The sequence below is a fragment of the Melopsittacus undulatus genome, chromosome 2 (assembly GCF_012275295.1).
Source record: "Melopsittacus undulatus isolate bMelUnd1 chromosome 2, bMelUnd1.mat.Z, whole genome shotgun sequence".
NCBI lineage: Eukaryota > Metazoa > Chordata > Aves > Psittaciformes > Psittaculidae > Melopsittacus > Melopsittacus undulatus.
Window position 1 is genome coordinate 73,178,427 of NC_047528.1, and position 22,584 is coordinate 73,201,010.

The 22,584-nt window shown below is 40.2% G+C and overlaps 1 protein-coding gene across 4 annotated transcripts in view; it reads left to right on the top strand.

The window, feature by feature from the left end:
* The window catches only part of SHROOM2 (shroom family member 2), a 127,928-nt gene that overhangs the window by 82,968 nt on the left and 22,376 nt on the right, over positions 1–22,584 (top strand). For 2 of the 4 annotated variants that reach the window (XM_034059939.1, XM_034059940.1), the window contains exons 4-5: positions 1,450–4,087; positions 5,993–6,093. In XM_034059939.1, the coding sequence (XP_033915830.1) occupies positions 1,450–4,087; positions 5,993–6,093 (2,739 nt within the window). Of the gene's footprint in view, positions 1–1,443; positions 4,088–5,992; positions 6,094–16,953; positions 17,012–22,584 lie in introns of those variants that run through there. The other 2 variants (XM_034059938.1, XM_034059942.1) reach the window with 2 other exon arrangements.

Sequence of the window (22,584 nt, forward strand, 5' to 3'; positions counted from 1 at the left end):
CAGTCTTAGTGCATATTGTTAATAAAATGCTTTTAGAAAATAAGCACAAGTATACCTTCTCTTATTTCACATAAATTGCTTCTGACCATGTTGTGTAAAAAAGTTACAAAGGCTACACAGTAATAGATGGGGGAAGAAGAACAATTACTGTGTTAATGTTGAATTACAAAGAACTGTTGAGTTGACCTTTGCAATATTTTTGACAAAAAAGAAAGATCTATATCACTCTCTGTATATTTTATGTGGACTAATCTAATTTCATTGCTAGCTTTGACAGGTTTCTTTACTGCACAAGATTTGACAGATGTTTCATTTAATTATAGCTACAGGGAAGTGGAATAATTCTGGGATTTCTACCAAGGGGCTTTGCAAGCAAGGGCAAGAATTTGAATTTGGTATATAAAAACAGTAGGAGCTGCCAGTAAAGTTCAAACAGGGAGATGTGATGAGAATAATTGAAAAGACTGTTGTCCCAGTATCAGTGTGTTGGTTTGACAGGAGGTTAGTGCTGTGGAAGATAGAAAAGAAAGAAAACAGAACAAAACTGATTAGGTAGGAAAACAACAGAAGCAGCAAAATCTTGAAATAAAGTCCTAGGCAAATTATCTAGAGAAAGTACAGTATCAAAGATGATGTTTCTGTAGAGGAAAAGGTGTTGAGGGGAACTGGTGGCAGGAAGGATTCTTGAAGGAAGGTCAAAACTTTAGTTTTGGCCATGCAAAGCTTAGATTGCTCTGCCATCTTCTCCTATCATTTTCCTGTCAGTGTTGCAGAACTGAATGATGATATTGCTGTAAAGGTGTCAACCTGCGAGTGGTTTGAAAGCGTATTAGTAAGGTGCATGTGGCAGCTCAGAACTATAAATGGTGGCATTTGAGGCAAATGTTTTTAGTGAACCTACGTTTAGAAACCATGTAGAAATTAAAATATTAAATTAATGGGCAGATTTGGATAAGCAGGACAAGGCAATAACTTTATGGGCTGAAGAAGTTTATAGTGAAATCACAAAAGATGAACAGGGAAGGCCGTGAGTTTTAATCACTGTAATAGTCAGGGTGCCTGGAAAATAAACTGAAAAATAAGTTGGTTTCTCCTGGGAACGACAGGGCTAATGGAGCCCAAACTTAATTTGTCTAAAAGCAAAATCAGAAAAAAAAACCTTGCAGAGGAGAGAGGGGAGCCTTCAAAGAGCTAAAAAGGTATTACTTACTGGTAAACTTAGAAGGGGAAGTTGAGTTAGTCAGGTTTCAAGCTTTGAATCAGTGGCAGAGTATAAAGCCCTGACTTTGTGTTCAAACTTCCAATTTAGTAGATTGTTTTGAGTAGCTAGTATGCAGATAGATCTTAACCAATGTTAGTAAAATTGGTGGCTGTATATTTTTAATAATGTTGTGGCATTTTTTAACTGGCATATTTACACTGAGGCTTTTTGTTTGTTTCCAGCCATAGTTGTTCTTCTCATGACCTGTCAAACTCATGGGATCAGTCAAGTCTTCATCGCACTTCTGACCAATTCAGCTCTTTGGGAAGTATGGACAGCTGGGACCACACTCCACAGGTAGCCCAGTACGGAAGACTTTCTTCTGCAAGGTCTAATAGTAGCATTGACCATCTAGGGAGCCAAAATAAGCGGGATTCAGCCTACGGGTCTTTCTCCACAAGTTCTAGCACACCTGACCACACTCTGTCCAACACAGACACTTCTTCAACAGAGAACATGCTATACAAAGTAGGCCACTGGGAGACTTCTAAGCATGGAAGTAAGTCAGGCCAGTTCTTGAATGACAGCAGTGGAGCAGAGGAAAAACCCGGGTATTTGCCAGCTCCCACCCAATATGAGAACAATAAAAGTCCTAGAATAGAGGAGCATTCTGATGCCAAGCTCACTAGCTCTGGGAGATCCAGTTTTGGACCTGTGTGGTATGTTCCTGATAAGAACAAGTCCTCATCTCCTCCCCCACCACCTCCACCACTTCGTAGTGACAGCTTTGCTGCTACCAAAGGCCATGAGAAAGCCCATGGCCCTGTGTACTCAGAGGGTGCCAGCATGCAGCACCTCACAGCCCTGAACCGGTCTCAGCCCAGGAATGACTGGAACTTGGAAACTGTGGAGCAGCAGCGAAGGCCCTCCAGGGCATGTGACAGGAGAGTCAGCAGCTCAAATTATAAATCTGATCTCAATTCAGAACACACTTTTTGCTCAGCTGGTGAAAGGTACAACAGTAATGCGGGAACTGTGAACAAACTGCAGTCATCCTTGTCCAGCACTGATGTTCGGTTTGCACAGCCTATTTACAGTTACCACCACCAGCACCAGTACAGTGACGAAAGCACTTTTATTCACAATGCAAGAATCTTAGCTGCGCCTAAAGATCAGCAACATTATCTGTCCTATAGTGGCATTCAGGAGTCACCAACAGATCATTTTCATGGCTACAGTCCAAACCAAGCTGGGCTCCCCAACACTTCCTCTTCTTCGAACAGTGCTGCTGAACAGAAAGTGGACAACACTGGACAGAGTCGCTATTACTGTGTGACGGTAAAACAGCCTGCTCAGGGAAGCTCAAAGCCACTACAACTCAAGGATGAGAGCTGGAAACCTGGAGTGGGGACTGACCCACCTCTCGGATCTCAAGAAAATCTTGCAGTTGTCACAGTGGTCCAAAAACCAAAATACTATCTACCTCAACAGTCTGTTGAATCTTCACTGAAAGGGTGTGAGAACAGCAGTCATCACCCTTTCGATGGGGATGCTAGGTGTGCTGTAATAGAAGAAGCTAGAAAACCCAATCACACTGAGAAGCCTGTACAAAAGAAAAATTTTGAAAGCAGCTCTGAGGAAAATGAAACCAGGTATGGTCAACAGGAATATCTAAAGGGCTGTGTCCTTAACACCGAAAAAAGATCTGCTCATAAAGATTTTAGGTGGGGGAAAGATGAGAGTAGCAAGATTTCTCCTCAGAAGACCCCAATGTTGCACTCCTTAACTCAGGAAGGGAAAAAGCAATCTAACAACAGCTCAGAAGTGGTAACAGAGCGACAGGCCCCATTTGACACTCACTTGTCTAAACAGGCACGAAGAAGTGATCGTTTTGCAACAACCCTGAGAAATGAGATCCAAATGAGAAGAGCAAAGCTGCAGAAAAGTAGAAGCACTGCTACGTTAGTAGGGTCATCTGAAACAGAGGAGTGCAGCGAGACCTGGAAGCCAGATTCAGCAGAAAATGTCACTGTCTCCCCAGACACTAATTTTACCACCACCTACAAGGATCACCTCAAAGAGGCCCAGGCCAGGGTTCTGAGGGCAACATCCTTCAAACGGCGGGACTTGGAGCCCAGCCCCACTGAATATCTACCCAGGTCACCCGAGCAGAAAACTGGTAGTTACAACTGTTCATTATTGGCTTTGGTTTCTGAAGATGTGTCTGGATTCCTCGAGGCTACACAAGCTAAACCAAACCCCACAGGGAGTGGCACTCATCACGTTTCTCGCATCGGAGCCAGGAAGAGGTTCACAACAGAGCAAAAAATGAAGTCTTACTCTGAACCAGAGAAGATGAATGAGGTGGGAATGACGGAGGATGAGTGCCGTGCTCATTGCTGTCCAAATCCATCTGAAGAAGCTCTGGGTTCGTTTGCAGACAGGTGGAAATTTTTTGAAGAAACAAGTAAGCCTGCACAAAGGAGACCACCACAGAAACCAGCTCCCTCCAGTCTAGCTGAGGGACAGCCTGAGAGGCCAGATAGGAAAGTTCACAGTGGACAGGAGGGAGAGGAGTATGAGAGAAGAGGTCGGGCAGCCTCTCTTGGACTAGAAACTGTACATGCTGCAAAAGATAATGTCCACCATAGTAGCAGCAGTAAGGCTGCTGATAGGATTGTGAAATCTGAGCAGCCGCAGCGCCTGGGAACCTTTGCAGAGTATGAGGCATCATGGAAGGAGCAGCGGAAGCCAATAGAGCCACGGAACTCAGGGAGGTACCGTTCAGCCGATAATATTCTTGATGCAGGCCACGAACAACATGAGAAAGCACAGTACACTCATGAGAGGTCTAGATCATCTCCTTCTGCTGATTTCTACAAACAGGTACAAGTGTCTTTTGCTTTTATCCTTATGAGTTGCCCAGGTGGGGGGACAGGAGAGTGGTGGAAGGGGATTTTTATGAAGATTCCCGTTCTGGGAACACAATGTACTATGGTGTTTGCCTTTTGCCAGTAAGAGAATGGTTGTTATAGGTAGCTCCTGTAAGTAAAATGAAGCTGATCAAAGTTTGCATTGCACAGGAATTAAGTGTAGCAAAGGACAATTGAATAAAGTAATCTCTTGTGTGTTGTAGCCAAATATTGATTTGATAATATCCTCTTTTCACAGTAGAGGTATAGGAGGATCAAAGCAATCTTCACCCGTAGTTTTTTTCATTGGTGTGGCTGCCTTCCCCATCTTAAGGCTTTCTGTTCTCTGAAATTATGAATAAAAATATTCCAAGGGTAAATAATGCCTACTTTTGTCCAGTCTTTTTAATGGTCTAGTCATTTTCCATGTATTTCCTTTTTGCTTGTAAACTGGCTTGATGCAAAAACTACGTAGGACAAAATGTCTGCCTGATAAAAGGTAGAGATTAAAAAAACATGTTTAGCTGTTAAAGCTACACTTCAGCAAGTGTTTTATGACAGTTTGCTTGATTTAAGATGTATAAATTTATTCCTTAGAGAGATGCCAAATGTCTGTTCAACTTGCATGTAAATATTAAGTTAATTTTTAACTGAGCATGGCCAGGGAATGGTTGGCAGGTGGCAGGGGAAGTAAACAGAGAAACCAAGTTTCTTAAGTTCTCTGTTTAAAAGATGTTCAGGCTGCTCAAGATTGCATCATTGTATAAGGAGTCATAGTATGTTCAACCTGTGCTGAACTTCGCCTTATGCAAGAAAAGAACTGAGGCGATGCAGTTGTATGTTACTTTTTCCTCTCTTGGTAATAACATTGTGTGCATACATACCTGCGCACACATCCACATGACACCTGTATGTGTGTGGACAGGGATTAGAATAAGAATAGCTCAAAAAGAAACATATATGTTGATCTCTAAAAGTTGTGGATTCTTTTTCTTTTATTTTTTTGTGCATCTTTAAGTTTGACAAAAGTTATTTTTGAACTCTTACGTGCAGAGTTAACTATGCGAGTAATTTATTAGGGTAGAGATTCCAAGCACTGGAAATACTCACATGGAAGTTATTTTGAAAATTAAATTAACTAAATTATTTAATAATTGCCTACCCAGCAGAAAAATCATTGTATCATCTATTACATGTATGCATTTCTGGTTTATTAGTCAGTGCCTTCAAGTTCAGGATAGGCCTCCTGGGGCAAAAAGCAGACACCTGCTTAGGCACCTGGAAAATATGGTGATAAGCACCTTGAAGATGCTTAAAACAGACTCTAGTAAGTAAAGATGTTTTCCTGATTCAGATGATTGCAGTGCTAATGCTCAATTAAGTTTCTTGTAGGTTCAGTGTTTGTAATGCAAAACTGTGCTTTGGGTGTGGTTGTTTGAAGATAGTGAGATAATAAAACTCTGGAACAGGGATGTTGTGTGTTTTGCTGAGAAACTGAAGTATACGCTCAGGGATTCAAAAGCTGGTGCATACGTGCATCTTCTAAAACAGGAGCAGCTCTCCTCTAACTTCTTTGCCACATATATTTTTGCCTTTGCCAAGTGAAAGTTGCAAACGCTGATATAAATGTTAAACTCTTCTGTAGATCAACAAAGTAGAGCAGTAAGTTGAGTACAGCCAGGTCGGTAGTGCTGTGCAAGAGGTCACATAGCATACTGTACCACTTAAAACCAAGCAAGCTTAAGACATACTGTGCTGTTGACTTCATGTATATTCAAACAGAGCAAACCCACAAATAAGAGGTTCCATAATCACAGATTTTTTAGGAGTCTGAAACATGATGACTTGGTGTCTTACTTCTGCTGTAAACCACTTTTAGGAAGTCTCAGTTGAAGTAAGGAGGCAAGCAGAGGATTTAAAGGAAGATGGGGAGCGTATTTTCTCTAAAGTTAATCTGGATGAAAGGAACTGCACTGTAAGGTAAGTCTTTCTTAATTTCTTGCTATAAGAGATTCCTTATGACAACTCTGATCTGATCTTTTCCTGACCCAGACTGGAAGTTTTGCTGATGATTTCAGAGTTTTCACAATGCTGGTTTTCCTTGTTTCCCTCCTTCTCCCCACGTATTTCAACCTGCATGATAGGATTATTGTTACGACTGAAATTTACAGGGAGTCTAGGGTAAGCTTGAAGAAATTCTTAAGTGTTGAGTGTATTACAGCTTGTTCAGAGCCAGATGATTCTTATTTGTGTGCCTGAAATGATTCAGGTATTTTTTATATTTATCAGTTACAGGTTTTTGGTGGAGGGGGGTAGGCAGGGTTGAGGGAATGCTTGAGGTTTCCCAGAAGAGTTTTCCAGTATTATCCTTGGCAAAGACAGCATGCTACTGGAACACAGTAGTGCTGTAAATTGGCCTTTTCTCTGCTTTTGCCTTTACCAAATGCAGTACATGAACAGAAGCCACCAAAAGATATTTTCAGGTTTGATCAGCTCCACTTTTCTTTGTTAATTTGTGTTTTAATGAAACTACACGATATTTTCAGACCCTTTTCAAATGTATGACTGCATACACAATGCAGTTAAAGTCCTTAAATGTGTTACATGCAGGGAGGTATCCTCCTCCTCCTTCTGGCCCCTGTTTGCAGGAGCTGTTGTAATGTAAGCAGTGATTTCAATGATTGCTGATACTGCAGCTGCTGTAGTGTGTGGCAGCTGAGCTGAGATTGTGCACACACTGCTATCAGGCTTGATGGCTCTGGGTTTCTTAGCAGAAGAAACACATGTATAGGAAAAATAACTTCTATGGGCATTCCTCAGCTCTGGAAGTGGTATTAGTCTCTCAAGGGGAGAGAAAATGATGAACTGTAGCATAGTAGTCTAGTCATAACTGTAAAAGCTTGTCAAAAATCAGTATTTATTTGTGGTTTTCTCTGTATTTTGCATTGCTTATGGCCCCGCTGAAGAGGTCATCTGCAATTTTTCTAATTCCTTGTGGCCCTTTGTACTCACCATAGTGATTTCAAAATGAATAGCCCATGAGGGTGTCAACCTGTGTGCGCATGTGCATGGGGGGGAGATTGGGCTGGAGGGGAGGGAGAGGGGGAGTCGACAGTGCAATCAGCTGGGATCAGATGAGCTTCTGTAGGCAGACAGCATCTCTGGACAAGTAAAATGATTTCCATCCAGCAGTGCTGAACCCTAATCACAAAAGAGTGTGAATGATATTCTTATGCCAGCATTTTAGCAGTGTTTGTGCAGCACAATTCTCGCTTTATAATCAGGGAATCCACGAAAATCACATGACGGGGCACCAGCTGCAGTTACTTCTGTTTTTTTAAACTAAAGCTTATTTTGACATACTATTTCAGAGTATTTGGCCATTTCACTGCATTCCAGAAGGTTTTGTTAAATGGTCACTTTTGCAGTTTTCCTCAGCATTTATGTTATGCAGAGGACTTGTATGTCTTCTGTATTCAAAAAAACTAAGTAAACAAAGGCTCTCATTTGGGCATTTAATTCCTGTGTTGTGAACATGCATGATGATGCGTGGCTGTCTTCTGGGAAAGAATATGTATTTCCATGTGCTCTTTTTTTAACACGGCATTCTTGTGCACAAAAGGAACTGGACACATCATGACATGAAATGATTTTACTATGTTTGAGCTGCCCTATGGGCATTTAGTTTCCCTACTTTTAAAAACTAGCACTCTGCAAATGGCTAGCAGATCTCCCTAATCCATGGTATATTCTTGGACATTAATATTAACCAAAACTTGTGGTCATATTTAAAACTTTCTTTGAAAACTTAGGTTTGGATTATATTGCTCATGGCCCTTATTTTGTGTTGCTGAGGCCTGTTTTCTGCAGTTGGCTTTGTGCTTCCAAAGGCACCATGGCTGTGCTGGTCACAGGAGCTGCCCATCAGCATTTATGTGGACCCAAGCTGAGGGTCAGCAATGGCGTCCGTGGATGCCTTTGTTAGGTTAGAGACTGTCCCAATGACACAAGGTGCTTGTGACCTCCTTCCCCTCCTGTTGTTTTGGAAAAAAAATTGAAAACAAAAAAAATTAATAATTTGGTTTTTAAGTAAGCTTTGAATGTTTCCCATCAAAGCTTCCCTCATTATTTTCAGGTAAAATATAAGGTCTTTTTAATGCCCTAAATCTAGAATGAAAAAGGTTTGTAGTATTGTAACAGCAAATGGTTAAAAAAAAAGAAAGTGCAAGCTAAGCAGTTTTTTTCTCCTGGGCTTTTTGCTGCTGGCTCATTTTGCTACAGTATTTTTTTTGGTGCTGCTCTTTTTTTAGCACACAGTTGTAAAACCTAAATTAACATTTCTTCTAAAAGTTGGGGATTTTTTTAAGCTGATGAAGATAGTTATGAACTCCTTTCATCTATGGGCTGTATTTTTCCCATCTGAGGTTACTGAGTGCTTCCAGTGAATTTAGGTTGTTTCATCTCCCTTTTTAGCAAAGCTTCATGTTCTTCTGAACTGCAGTATTTAATAGCTTGGAGTGTTATTTTTATAGGAAGGGAAGGTAGTGGTCCATAGTAGCCATTGTCAGCTCTCTTGCAAGAACCAAACCGCTCTTGTTACGAACTTACAGGCATGCAAGCAATCATCTAGGATGAGCTGATATTTTTACACTGAGGCTTGTTGCTAAGTATGTTCTCAACTTTAGGTCTGCTTAAAAGCATTAGACAAGTCTAATCTGTAAAATAAAAATTGATTCTCTTATTTTAGTGATGCTAGTCCTATTTCAGATTAATTGCTAACACTTAGCTTTTCACAGATGCAAAGTCTATCCTTTAAATGCGTCTGTCTCTGTATTTGTCAAATAGCATACGCCGGTTATATAATTAACTTCCCTACAGAAGTCTCCACAATTTCTAAACCAACATAACCCTTCAGAAGGTTAAAGATGGAAATGTGTGCTCCAACCAGTAGTCTCTGTGGCTTCCTGCTGGATGACACAGGACACATAAATGTCAATCTGTATCAAAAGAATAGTGCTCTGTGATCTAATTCTTGAGATTGCCATCTAGTAGAGATGTTCACAACCATTGCCTTTATTTACTTTCTAAGAACATTTAACTTGTGACTCTGTTAATTTGCTTCTGCAATGTCTATGAACATTACATAACTTCAAAAAGTGAAAAAGGATTTATGAGATCACAAGTCACAGAAAACCTTTCAATATTTAGTAGGTGTCAAGTACAAGAGCATGTGCATGTCAAGTATAGAACCACAGCATGACTCGACTCTAAACACTGTAAGATGTTTCATTTAGTTCTTCCATGCCTTAGTAGTTGTTCCTGTCTGAGCTCTTGAGGACAAAGGAACAGCCTTTGCCATACAAAACCAAAGGAAAAATCATTACTTGATGCCTAAATTGACCTAAATGCCCAAGTTCAGTGTTATAAAAAATCTCTGGCAAGCCAGAAACAGGAGCCTATAGGGAGGCTCCCAAGTTCAAGAAACTGATTTTTTTGAATGAGTGATACTCCATTTGTATACATGTTTATGCATCTCAAGTATATATGGATGTCTGTGTATATATGTATACATGTATAAAATATACCTGCTTGTTTTGGCTTGGGACCATTATAGGGGTTGGGACTATATGTCCGTCAGGGCTAGCTTGCAGAGGGTAAAAAAACCCGCATTACACATCTGAAGTAATGAGTTTCTCATGTAATCTCATGCTTACAGTGATAAATGGTGTAAATTATACACTGGAAGATAGATTAGACTTTGGAAATATTCTTAGGAACTACCCATTTATTTTATAACTTCAATAATTTTAAGTTATACATTTTGGGGTTTTTACTGTCCTGTCAAAAAATGTGTTATAGTAGCAGTATACAAAGGTAGCATCTGCTTATGTTGAGAACTGAGTATTGAAGTGCAAGACTTGAAGGGGTTTTCTGGTTGATCGGTTTGTGGGGTTTCAGATTTTGTATATGTAGCAAAAGGGCCGTTTGCTTAAATACTTCAGCAGAGCTCTGCTTACAGGCATTGCATCGCATATTAATTTTGTTCTTTATGTACTGTGTATACATTTTCAGAGTCAAATTGAGAAGATTTTCGTGAGTGAATATTTCAGGGTGAGTGTGTCTCAGTCATTAGTCTCAGCAGGACATATCAAGACATCACCAGAGCTATGTAAGCAAAATGTTCTCACCATCTTTCTTTTTCTTTTTGAGGAAGAAATAGTATGATCTTGTGCAACTGCTTCCTTACTGATCAGTGAAAAATTACTTGAGCAAACATTTCATGCATGTATTAACAAACTTCAATATTTTATGGTACAAAAGAAGTCTTGAGTTCTCTGTTTTACACTTCACCTACAGGTCTTGTGATTTTTCACATCAGTTCTTCTAAATAGAAGAACTATTTCCTATCAGTTTGCTAACGTAACAAGCACTATTTTGTAGAAAGTAAATTGTAAATATGAATGATTGCGTTCTTTTATCTGATACGCAGTGTACTATCCATTTCTACATTCATTTTGTTCAAGAGCTTAGAAAGTGAAGTGTTCTCTTTTGAAATCAATCTAAGTATAATAAGGACTATTATAAAGATTTAAATGTTCTTTTTTGAGGAAGATTAGTTATTCCGTTAAAGAGAAAAGAAAACACACTTTTCATGTAGCCAGAGTATACCAGTTTGGTTGAAGTAATGCTTTGGAGATCTGAATTCCTACCAGTAATAAATTCAGAAGCCTTCTTGCATGAATTATAGAATCATAGAATAGTCAGGGTTGGAAAGGACCTTAAGATCATCTAGTTCCAACACCCCTGCCATGGGCAGGAACACCTCACACTAAACCATGGCACCCAAGGCTCTGTCCAGCCTGGCCTTGAAGACTGCCAGGGATAGAGCATTCACAACTTCCCTGGGCAACCCATTCTAGTACCTCACCACCCTCACAATAAAGAACTTCCTCCTTATATCCAGTCTAAACTTTGCCTGTTGAAGTTTTGACCCATTACCCCTTGTCTTATCACTACAGTCCCTAATGAATAGTCCCTCCCCAGCATCCCTATAACCCCCTTCAGATACGGGAAGGCTGCTATGAGGCCTCCACGCAGCCTTCTCTTCTCCAGGCTGAACAGCCCCAACTTTCTCAGCCTGTCTTCATATGGGAGGTGCTCCAGTCCCCTGATCATCCTCATGGCCCTCCTCTGGACTTGTTCTAACAGTTCCATGTCCTTTTTATGTTGAGGACACCAGAACTGCACACAATACTCCAAGTGAGGTCTCAAGAGAGCAGAGGGGCAGGATCACCTTCCTCGACCTGCTGCTCACACTCCTTTTGAAGCTAGCAGTTAGAAAAGGACAAATAATAATAAAATTAAAAAAAAAATAAAAAGACAGTTTTCCCTTTCCAGCAAGTTGTGTGGAGCTATTTGGTATCATCTGGAGGAAGTGCAGAAGAGCGAAAGTGCATCATCACGGGCTTTTAGCTGTTAATAAAGATTTTCAAGTATTTGAGCTGCTGAAGCCCTTCCTTTCTAGTTACAGAAGTATTTCTTTATCATGAGATAAGGATTCTTCAGGCATCAGACCACTATTCCTTGCTATTGAAGTTACTGTATGCATCATATGAGCTAATGGATGTTTCAGTACAGTCTTGGGCTGTTAACAAAGTTTATATTTTGTCCGAAACTGGGAAAACTCTTCTGTGTCTCTTCCCATGCAGATAGAGGCAACAAGGAAGACAGAGTCCAACGGCATCTGTTCATGTATTGGGAATCCCTTGCCACCTTCTGTCTTCCTTAGATTTCTGTAAATACTTGCAGTTAGTACATGTTTCATTGCCATGAACCACTGTATCTTTCCAGTGTGCTAGTGTATGTGACTGATTAATGACAGCTAAATAAAGGTCATGTTTCATACAGGGAAAGTGTAATTTTGAATAGCTGATACATACAGGAAGTTGATACTTAAAAACACAGGCCAAAGGTCTACCTAAGCAGGTTTCCTTTCTCTGAACAGTGGCAGATGCTTGGAGAAAATAAAACCAAGGCAGACAGGGAGCCATGCTGCAGGGTATCCTTGCAGTCCTAAGGATTTGTGGTTAATAGCCCTTGACACATTTTTCTTTCATAAAAATGACTAACTGGTTTTTGACTCACACTGACTTTTGAGATCCATAGCTTTTTGTATGATGTGTTTTGAGGAAGAGCACTTTTTTTGCAGATGGTTGGTAGGGTGTCTCCTCTGTGAAAGCTGTTCTATGGCTTTACCCATCCTTGCTTTCTTCTTCTGTGACTTTCCACATTCTCATGCATTCCTTTTGGCACAGTGAAAGAACTACAACATTAGGGTGCACTATGAATTCATAAAGTAACACAATGGTTTCTTTCTTTTGACTGGGGTTTTGTTTGTTTGCTTTTTTGCTGTGGAGTACAGAGATGATATGTTCATAGAATGGTGTGTGAAATTCAACTTTTCCTTCTCACATAGCAGTAATTTCAGTTATACATCATTGTATATGTTGCTGAGGTATAGAAATAGCTATCCTGAGGATTGCTTTGCATTTATTAAATCTGAATTTCAGCTGTTGTCTTATGCCCATTTGCTCAATGGTAAGAAATCTTTGGCTTTTGTCTTTATTACTCAGTATAATTTCCTCATAGCAGCAACTGTTGCCACCTTCTTCTTCACCCTTTTTTAAATCATTTAGAGCTAATCAGTTCTGTTACGTGGTGTTGTGAGGACTTTGTTCCATACCACTCAAATTTTTAAAAGCCTCTGGTGCAGGTAATTTTTTTTTTAATTTTTTATTTTAGAATCTTCTAAAAGTCACAAAGTCTGTGTTGTCCACGTGTGTAGTGAGTATATTCTCAATGTCTTTCTGAGAATAGTAATGCATTCAAGACACATCTCTTCTGCAAAAGCCCAAATGACCATTTGTCATTTTAACAGGCTGGTTAATGCAGCTGCTGAATCTCTTAATGTAATTTGTACCTCTTGGCTTAATTTAGATGTTAACTTCATGCTTCTGAAGTTCTTCATATTCATAATGAGTATTTTGGTTTACTTTTTCTCTCTTTCTCCCATTCTCTGTTTTCAACACCCTTGTGTCTTCCCTTCCCAAACATTGCATGTGTCACTTTGCTCAAGTAGTTGCCCAAGTATCAGAGGAATGTGTGGTTGTGCATCACAGATACTATTTCAGCAACTTCTTGTGGGAGTTTCAGGTGATTATCATGTAGTCCACGTAACTACCCAGTAAATGGTGGACAGCATCTGACAGTAATTCCCACATAGGTTGTTCTTTGCTAATGGAGATATGGAGGGGAGTCCATTGAGATATGGAGGGGAGTCCATGTCAGTTTTCTGCTGTGGCCTTGTTTGCTTTATGATCTGTCTGGCAGATACCTGTGTTTGAAAAAGCAACTCTTTTTTTTTTTTTAACTTTTTTTGTTCCAACACCTTTAGAGAGTTGTAACTTTTTTTGTTTTGTTTAGTTTTTTGTTTGTTTGTTGGTTGTTTTTTTTCTTGCCCTTTTTTTTTTGTTTGTTTTAACCTTACTATGTTTAGATATTGTTTTGCTTGATTAGTTCTGAATTGTCTTCATTTAGGTAGGACTTTCATTCCCTGGTGGATGCTCTTGTAATCTCTGGTTAATCCAGCCTTTGGAGGGGACAGGGAAAGGGGAGGAAAAAGGGTAGTCTGGGGTTTTTGGTAGGTGTTACGCATTTTCTCTGAGTTTTATGTTGTATCTTTTGTCTCATGTTATCTCTTAGCATTATGCCATCTGGCATGTTCCTTTTAAAAATATTCCCCTCGTGTTTGCAAATGCCCTTTTCAAAATTAAATATCACAGTGGATTCCGGATCTTTCAGGAAAAATTAGTCTAAGTATATATGACCACAGGCACAGGGTAGCTCTTGAAGTGGTCAGGTTTTGAACCAAATTCTTCTCATGCCTCAGGATCAAGGCAGGAGTTGCATGATAAATTGTCCCACTTGTAGTCTTTTTCTTCCTCCTATTGTCCACTTTAAAACTACCAGGCTTCTTGAGCTGAGAGGTGAGGCGTGTGGCTTGTGGCTCTTCAAGAGCTTCTAATTTTGAGATCTAGGATTGATTGTGGCTACATGAGAGTGCTAAACCTTTGCAGGCACTTACATTGCTTTCTTGTTCCTCATTCTCCTAGGGTGCTCAGTCCAGCAGATGTCAGGTGCGTGTCCTGCATGTCAGTGGGGTGCTCTGCTCTGGCTCACCAGCAGCTGCTGGATCTCATTAAATCAGTGCTAGACTGTCTCCAAAGCCTGTGCTTGGTTTATAGTATGCTACAGTAATGCAGCTCTCTTTCTCCTCTGTCCAGTTTGCTCATTTCCCACACCCTTGAAAGTGGCTTCTCCCTCTGCTTTTGTTAGGTGAATTTTGAATCCCTCTTTCTAACCCCTCCTCACATCCAGTTTTCTGTGTCCAGCTTCTTTACTGAGTGAAGTTCTTTTTGCTTAATTTCTGCTTACACATCTGTTCTCCACTGTGCGTGGAGTGACAGCCAGGGGTATGTGAGAACACTGTGGTCTGATAAAAGGAAGTGTTGGAGGATAGTTTTTTCTAATGGAAAGTTTCCTCCCCTGCTCCCAAATGTGTTACTAAGTGTGAGAAGCTGGGAGAAGTCCAAGTGGTAATTCTGAAGGTATTGAAATAGGAGGTGAGCAAAAGAAACACACAAAAAAGATTGTGGAGAGAGAAACAGAGATCATTTTTGTAGGCCTTAATCAGTTTTTGAGTTCTGATTTGGTTCTACTGCTTTCCCTGGAAAGAGGATTAGAATGAAAACTATCTAGAGACTTAAGTTTTTGTTGCATCACTTGAAATCCAGCTATCTTCTTGTGGCTATTTTAATGCTAACAGTTGAGTAGGGAGATGAGCGATAATGTAAGATCTCATCTCCAGTGGTTACACTCATAAAAGCATCATATGCTGATGTATTGTAGATTTTATTTTCTCCTAAGTTACTTGATGAAAAGCATCTTTGGAAATAGGTGACTGATTTGTCTCCTCAGTGCAGCAGCAATTCATGTATTTCTTACATATGGAGTAGCGTTACGGTGTTCTGGTACTAAAAGCTAGCCTGTGAAATGCTCACCTTCTGCTATAAGCCCTTAGGCAACATGGACTATGATTTGCTGTCACAGAGGGGACTGTTTATGCCAGTAACTTTGAGTAAAGTTTTGTGATAAAAAGTAACATCACAGCAATTAACTTCCATTCCTCTGTGTGGGCCAGTCAGACTTAGTTTTCTTGAAGTCATTTCTCTTGTATCTTGATATCAAGTAAACAGCTTTGGTAGGTATAAAAATTTTAGGCAAGATAGCTAGAAGAATTTTAGAGGGAGTTATTTAAGAGGGAGTTATCAGTGCTGTATGTGATTTTGCATGCAGTTTAACTAACATTGTCCTCCTAAAGTGGTTATCTTTTAAAATGATCTTTTAATACATATTAGAGCCTCATTCACAGTTTATCTATTAAGCCCATAATGTGTTCGTGTAGAAGAACTGAAAGGAGTGTGAGCTTTGCTCTGTTGAAGGCCATGATGCCTTTGGTTTCTAAAGATGGAGTGTGGGGGTGGCAATTTGCACATGCAGCATGAAAGCATTTAGTTCTTCCCCTGCAGAATCTCCTGCTAGAGAGAGTGCCTGTGCACATAGCGCATGCAGAAAAATTCAAGCTGGAGGGCTGTTGATGAAGACTCTCCTCTAACATTAAAGACTTGGTTATTTGAATGCTGCTCAGAAAGGAGCCTAGTAACACACTGATCTTTTTTGATCATTTTAAATATTTAAAACTTGCAGAGCTGTCATTTCTGAAATGTGGATCATGATTTTCACAAATGGAAAAAAAAAACCTTAAAAAATTAAAGGACTTTTAAATTTTATTTCTTTTTTTAATAACCCAATCTGGGGGCTGGGGGTGGGAGAAAGGAAAAGCTTTGAAGTCTCTGAGATCTTTTCCCTAAGGTCAGAAGTTTCTGATGATGTAACACACAATACAGACCAAGCCTTCACTTATCAAGGTTAAAGTTGACGGAGCTTGTATGAACTTGTCAATCATAGAAAGCAAGCAAAAACAAGCCAGCTGTTGTGAGGCATGGCTTTGAAAATCCTCTGTGTTACAGTAAATGAGACACAGAGGTTGAAACAGATTCTGTTTTGCAAGGCTTTCAAACTGGCTGGCACATTTGCAAGGATGCGAGGCTCATATATCTAGTGAATATGGGTAAACAGCTGTAAATCCTGGTAAGATTGTCTTGTCTTTCGTGTTAAAGCGTGAGAGAAACAGCTAAAGGCATGTGCCTCAATTACCTTTTACTGTCAGCTCTGAACAGAAATTTGCAGTATTAATTCATACAGTATTTCTTTTGTTCTCCAGGTCTTTCAAGTACAGGCTGTGTCTTCTGTCCCTATCAGCAGAAGCTACAGTTGCAAATTAGGAACGATGCAATACTTGATACAGAATTCTATTTTGCTTAGCGTAATCGACTGCTCTGTTCACTGATGGGCTGGGAGAATAGGGGGAAAACGAGTGTTAATTCCAACTAAGATGCTGTGTGTGCCTAAGCTTGCACACACACGCTGTTTTTAGCGGCTTTTGTTTTCACAGTTGGCATCATGCATGCTGGAATTAGACGGCAGTGCCTTTCAAAACTATTTGTTTTCTGGAGCGAGGGCTGCAGTGCCGTTGTTGTTGTGGCTCGGGGTGCCAGGCTCAGGGTTCCTCTGGGCTAGGGGTGGTGCGAGAGCTTTTCATCTTGTTATTTTCCTGGCAAGCCTGGGAGTGCAGGCTCACGCGGAGACCTTTACAACAGCAGCAGGAGATATTAGCTGGGAGTGTAAGAGAATTGGATGTGACTATTGGAAGCAAGCGGTGAGTGTGGCTCTGGGTGAAAAGATGGCTATTGAAATGTGTGCACATGCATGCTAATTAATTTAAATAACTGGTTTAGGACCTCTTTTTCTTTTCTTTAGAGATGAACTACGTGTTCATTGTGGTGCCTGCCTGAGAAACCCAGGTGACCTAGCTATTATTCATAAAGTGTTTCATTTTATAGCTTCTGTTGTGTTACGATTTTCTGTTCAGCTGCTGGTTTCAGTAGTAATAGCAACAAGAAAATAGCAGTAGCATAAAAGAAAAAAGAAAAGGTGTAAATGTAAAAAAATAAAGGAGTGGCAACTGGAATGTAGGGGATTTTTTTAGTGAATTGACAAAACAGTCATTTTTCTTTGAGCTTTTTAAAATGTGACTGTGATTTCCTTGTTAGCAGTGTTGGAAAGTATTGTCTTTTGTCTCTGCAGTGGTTGCCATTTGTGTAATATGATGGCTCTTGTTATACTGCTGGGATATTCTGATGATTGAATTCAGTGTATAAGTACTGAACACGTTTAGCTGGTTGACTTCAGTGAGCAAAAGTCATTTTAATTCCATGCAGGCAATCCCCTGTGTGCTAGGACAGGCATGCCATAGATAAAGCAAGAAAGAATGCAGGCAGAAAAATTGTCTTTTATCATTGATTTTTGATGTGCAGCAAAATGGAGGAGGGGCTTTTATTTTCTGAACTAAGGAAAGAAAAACATCCTTCCCTCTGCCTTTTCCCACAGGATTCTCCCCGTCTGCATAAAGGCCCCTATGCTGTTACAAGAAATTTAATTTTAATCAGATTTGATTTTTACTGTGGGCCTGTGCATTGTGTTGTTACCCTTGACTGATTGGCCTACATCTCATCCATCAGCCTGTCTTCGCTGCAGAATTAGAGTGGGTCAGTTGAATTTATTTCTGATGTCCATGGGGAGGGAGGTAACGTTTTTAGAAAGAGGAAGACTGTGACACTAAACCCCATTGCTGCGTATTTTGCCATGCAAGCAGGACAGGAGAGATTCTGGTGGGATCAACGGACTCCCAAGCAGTGTCTGTTATCATGTATGTGATAAAGCCAGGTGATAATGCAAGGGTTATTAAGCTAAAGTGACATTTTGCTTTGGGTGCAACAACTAAGCTGTATTTAGTGTGATTTATTAAACAGATAGCCACCATCAAGGCACAGATAATGTTAACAGGCATTCAGAGACAGAATCAGAAAACCAAGACTTGCATCATGACGAATGGGTTTTAGTGTAACCTTAATGTGCCATGGGGTATACTTCACAAAATACCTTTCTGGGTTTGTACCTTTGGTTGTATTCTGAAGTGTATCAGTGCATCTTTTTGGTTTTGTTCTTGGGTTTTTTTAGAGGGAGAGCATTCTTCTCATCATTCAGCATTCATTATTCTTTTCATCCTAACACATGCTTTGGTTTTAGGACTATTTGCTTCAGTAGGATGTCTGGGATACTAGTTGCCATTATCTGTTTATTCAGATCAAGTCAGGGAACAGCCCTCCTTCTTTATAGTGATTTATGTGCTGTGCCTCTTCCTTGAGTGACCCTTACAGTACAGCCATCATGATGATTAAATGGTGTGGGTTTTTTGAGGTTCCTTTGTTCTACACATTTGTCTTTAAAGATTTCTGAGTGGCTTTGTGGTTCAACTTTTCATTTGGTATCTTTGGAATATGCTTCATATTTCACTGTGTGGTGGATAGTGTGTGCTGTGCTGATTTAGTAGTGATACGGTGCTCATCAGAAAAATTGCACTTGTATTGGATGGCCACACTGTGGTGTTCTGGTGTCAGTGTCTCCTTGGCATTGGAAGACCAATTTGAGGGTTTCAGAACATTTGAGGTGCTGGAGCCTCTGAAGGAAAAAGCATAATGGGGCTAAAGTGAGGATTCAGATATATGCAGACATCTTACATCAGGTGACTGAAGTGCTGGTAAGTTATAATCCATAGAGATCTTGGACTTGATTCAGTTGGCTAGATAGAAGTGCCCTGTGAGACCCGAGACATCCCAGTGTATCCCGCTTGGCTTCCAGCTGCCACCTCTTAGGGGAACTGATGCCTTTGAATCTTCAAAGGTTTCAAAATGGTAGAAAATACCCATGTCTGGGAAACTAAATTGATTGCCTAGACAGTGAAACCAATATATGATTTGCTTGTAGAGACTAATTTTAAGTGAGCTGAATCTGTTAGATTACATTGACAGTATCAACATGGATTAAAATGTGTATTAGAACTCAAAACTTTTTCCAAAATTTTGAGCAGTTCTGCCCTGTGCATCCCATTCCACCTCTATAGCATCCTGTTGTGGTCTCAAGCAGAACCGTGCTGGGTAGAAGAAACTACTCTTTATTTGCAGACTGTTGAAGAAGTGCTTTTGGATCCCACTGTGCCAAGTGCCAGGCAGATACAAAATGAAAACATAGATTCAGCACATGAAGTTCACAACTGAAAATGTAGTGTATCAGCAAGGGCCCTAGCTATATAGTTTTGGCATAAGAAAAGACAATGTTTCATGATTGCTTTAAGCTACAAAATTACCTGTTTTGAGCCAGGTCAGTTCTTTGATCCGATTTTGGGGCTGTACAGTTCCTACTGCTAATACAATGGAAAGAGCAGGAAGACAAAATAAGAGTGGGCTTCTGGCAAAATATCTGCATTCAGGTCACTTTAAAGAGGCTGCAAAACTGTGGCCTTGATTATGAGGGATTTGCAGTTGTTGAGGGGTGAGAACTTTTATGGAGGAGTTTTACTCATGTATGAAGGCCTTTTCCCAGTGTAGATTGTAGTGTTTGAGAAGGAATTTAGCCTAAACCAAAACCAGCCACTCCATTTGCTCTCTTCTGCAAGTAAGTGCAGGGCATGTTGTTGCTTACATAATCGTGCTTATGTTTTATGGTGAAACTTTTGCACAGGGTCAGGTTTTCAAAAAATGATGCATTTTTCAAATGTTGGCTAATACATTTTTGCAATGCTTATGTAGTCTGGGATTTTAAAGTTGGATTGTCTTGTGGCGCTGTTTGTCTTGGCCTGAGGCATTCTCAAGAAACTATAAATCAGACAGATAAAAATCAGAAACATTGAGTTGATTGAAGTGACTTCCATTTACTGAGATATGACAGTCAATCAGATCATTCTCCTTCTCTGCCCACATTTAACCAGATCCTGAGTATGGGGCAAATGAAGGCAGTGGTTTGGTGGTGTTTTTTATGGCAACCAGAAATGTTACCCTTCTGATAAGTATCTATACATAAGGATTCATTTTCGTAATTGCTCATTGACTCTACTGGCAGGCTCCTGTTAACGTGTGTATGTGTATATATAGCTCTCCATGGTTTAACTTGCATGTAATAGCTTATGTTACTGATACCTGTCTCTGGTTTGTTAGAGTAGCCTGTTGAGTTATTGCTGGCGGGACCTGGGAGTGTCCAGACTGGGGAGGACACTTGGTTGATTTCCCTGGCTTAGTGTTACTTGGCCTTTACATTTCTGTCCTGAGTATGTATGCTGCAAGCTAAGAGAGCCAGAAGGAAATAGATGTACTTGTCCATCTGGTTAGGAAATACTTGTTACACATTTCCACCTCGGTGGTGGTAAGTGGTGATGGTGATTTTGGTGGCTATGGCCCATTAGGTGGTATGTGCAAGCCACAGAGCAGAGCTCCTGCTGAGCTCACCTGGCTGACATGTGTGCAGCCTCTTGTCTCCACACAGACCTCCTCTGGAAAACCTGAGTTCAGTGGAGGACTGGTTTTCATGCTGAAGCAATTCCTTCTTTTCAGTTAGAAGCAATTGTGGGTTTCTGCCCCCCACCATATAGATATGAAGGCTGCCATACCCAAATACCAAAAGCAGGCACAGTAGAAGAGGCACGTTAGCCTCCTCTACTAGACTCACCCTTGCTGAATACCACTTTGTATCAACAGCATAAGTCTGTTGACACTTCCTTTGCAATTCATGTTGAGTGGTCTGACAGTCAAAGCTGTCAAGTCATCACATGGCAGGGATGGGGAACGTGGTGTGAGCTTTCTTGATTCTGTTCCATCAGGAAGGCTCTTGCATTTGGACAATTGTGGCATTGTATCATGGGGATGGGGAGCTTTGAGTTTGAAAATAACTTAGAATTTAATGGTTTTGATGATGACTGCTTTGTTACCTAGAATGAAAACGGGAATTAAGTTAATTGTCATGTTTTCAGGTGATTTTAAAATGCTCTGTCTCACTTTGCAATGTGTGATTATAAATGATAAGTACTTTTCAGTCGTATGTTGTCCTATCAGTCAGGCCTCATTTTAGAAACAGCTGTATTCTGGACATATCATTTCATGAAGCACCAACATATTTAAAGTAGCTTGGTGGTTTTCTTGGTATTCATAATAATGTAACACCTTTGCAGGTTCTTGCCACTGTGTTCTCCTGGGGCTTGAAGCTTGCTTTCTTTTCCTCCTTTCTGAACAGTAAGCTCTAATCTCTCCAAAATAATATAATAAGCATGTCTTGCATGAGGACCCACTCACACTGAATGCAAACTAGCCTCAGTGTTAAATGCCTCAGACCCATTTTCTGTAGCACTGCAAAATGTTTGATTAATTTTGTGGAAGCTGTATGAAGGCACGTATGTAATCTCAGAGTTTCATCTCCACGTTTGCAAATGTAGCATTTCTAAATTTCTCTGTGCTGTAGTTCTTTATTTCCTTTTACTCTGTTTTGGAAGGGGACAGGACTACTAAAGCATTTATTGGTTCTGAGTCAGGGTAATATTAGATACATTTGGTTACATGCTTTGGATATGTAAACATGTCAGATTGGTGGTATCCCCTGTCCTGTTTGCTTCCAGCAGCACACCCATTCCTGATGTGCCTGCGAAGTTCAATGTGTACTTTGCAAATGGGCTGAGGTAATGCATGTAATTTATGTCTTTGTGACATTTTGCACGGTGCCCTTGATTCACCCATGCATCTAAGTGCAGTTATTACACTGTCTTATGTTGTGGCTTATGTATGTGAAGAATAGAGAGGCCCAAATTGATTTTTGGCACAGGTTAACTAGGGGTCACTAACTCTACATGGGTTATCTGGACAGTCAAAAATGCTGAATTAAACACAGTGTTTCAAACTTAAGGCCTGCACTCTTCATTTGGTAAACATTTCCATTAAAAGTAGTGGAACTATTTACAGGCCTGGTTCTGCTTACATTGGATTCACTGGGGAAAAACAGCTGACTCTACAGATACCATGCAACCAAGTCTAAGAAGCATTAGTCTGTCTGGCCTAAATCATTTTACTTAACAAAACTTGTCCTTTGTCTAGTGTTAAAATAGGAGTCAGTAAATACTGTTTTGTAAAACAGAATTGACGTTGAATTTGTCAGAGGACTTGGAGTTGAATGAACCGACTGCTACTAGTTAAGAGCACTATGAAGAGATCCACGTTTAAATAATACTCTTCATTCATGCTAAATTCAAAGTTACCCATTGAAACTGAATTTTAAAAATTAACACTTCACAGGAGAGAGAGCTATTTGTGTATGTGACTGTTCAGGAATCAAATTGGGAAAAAGCCATCTTGG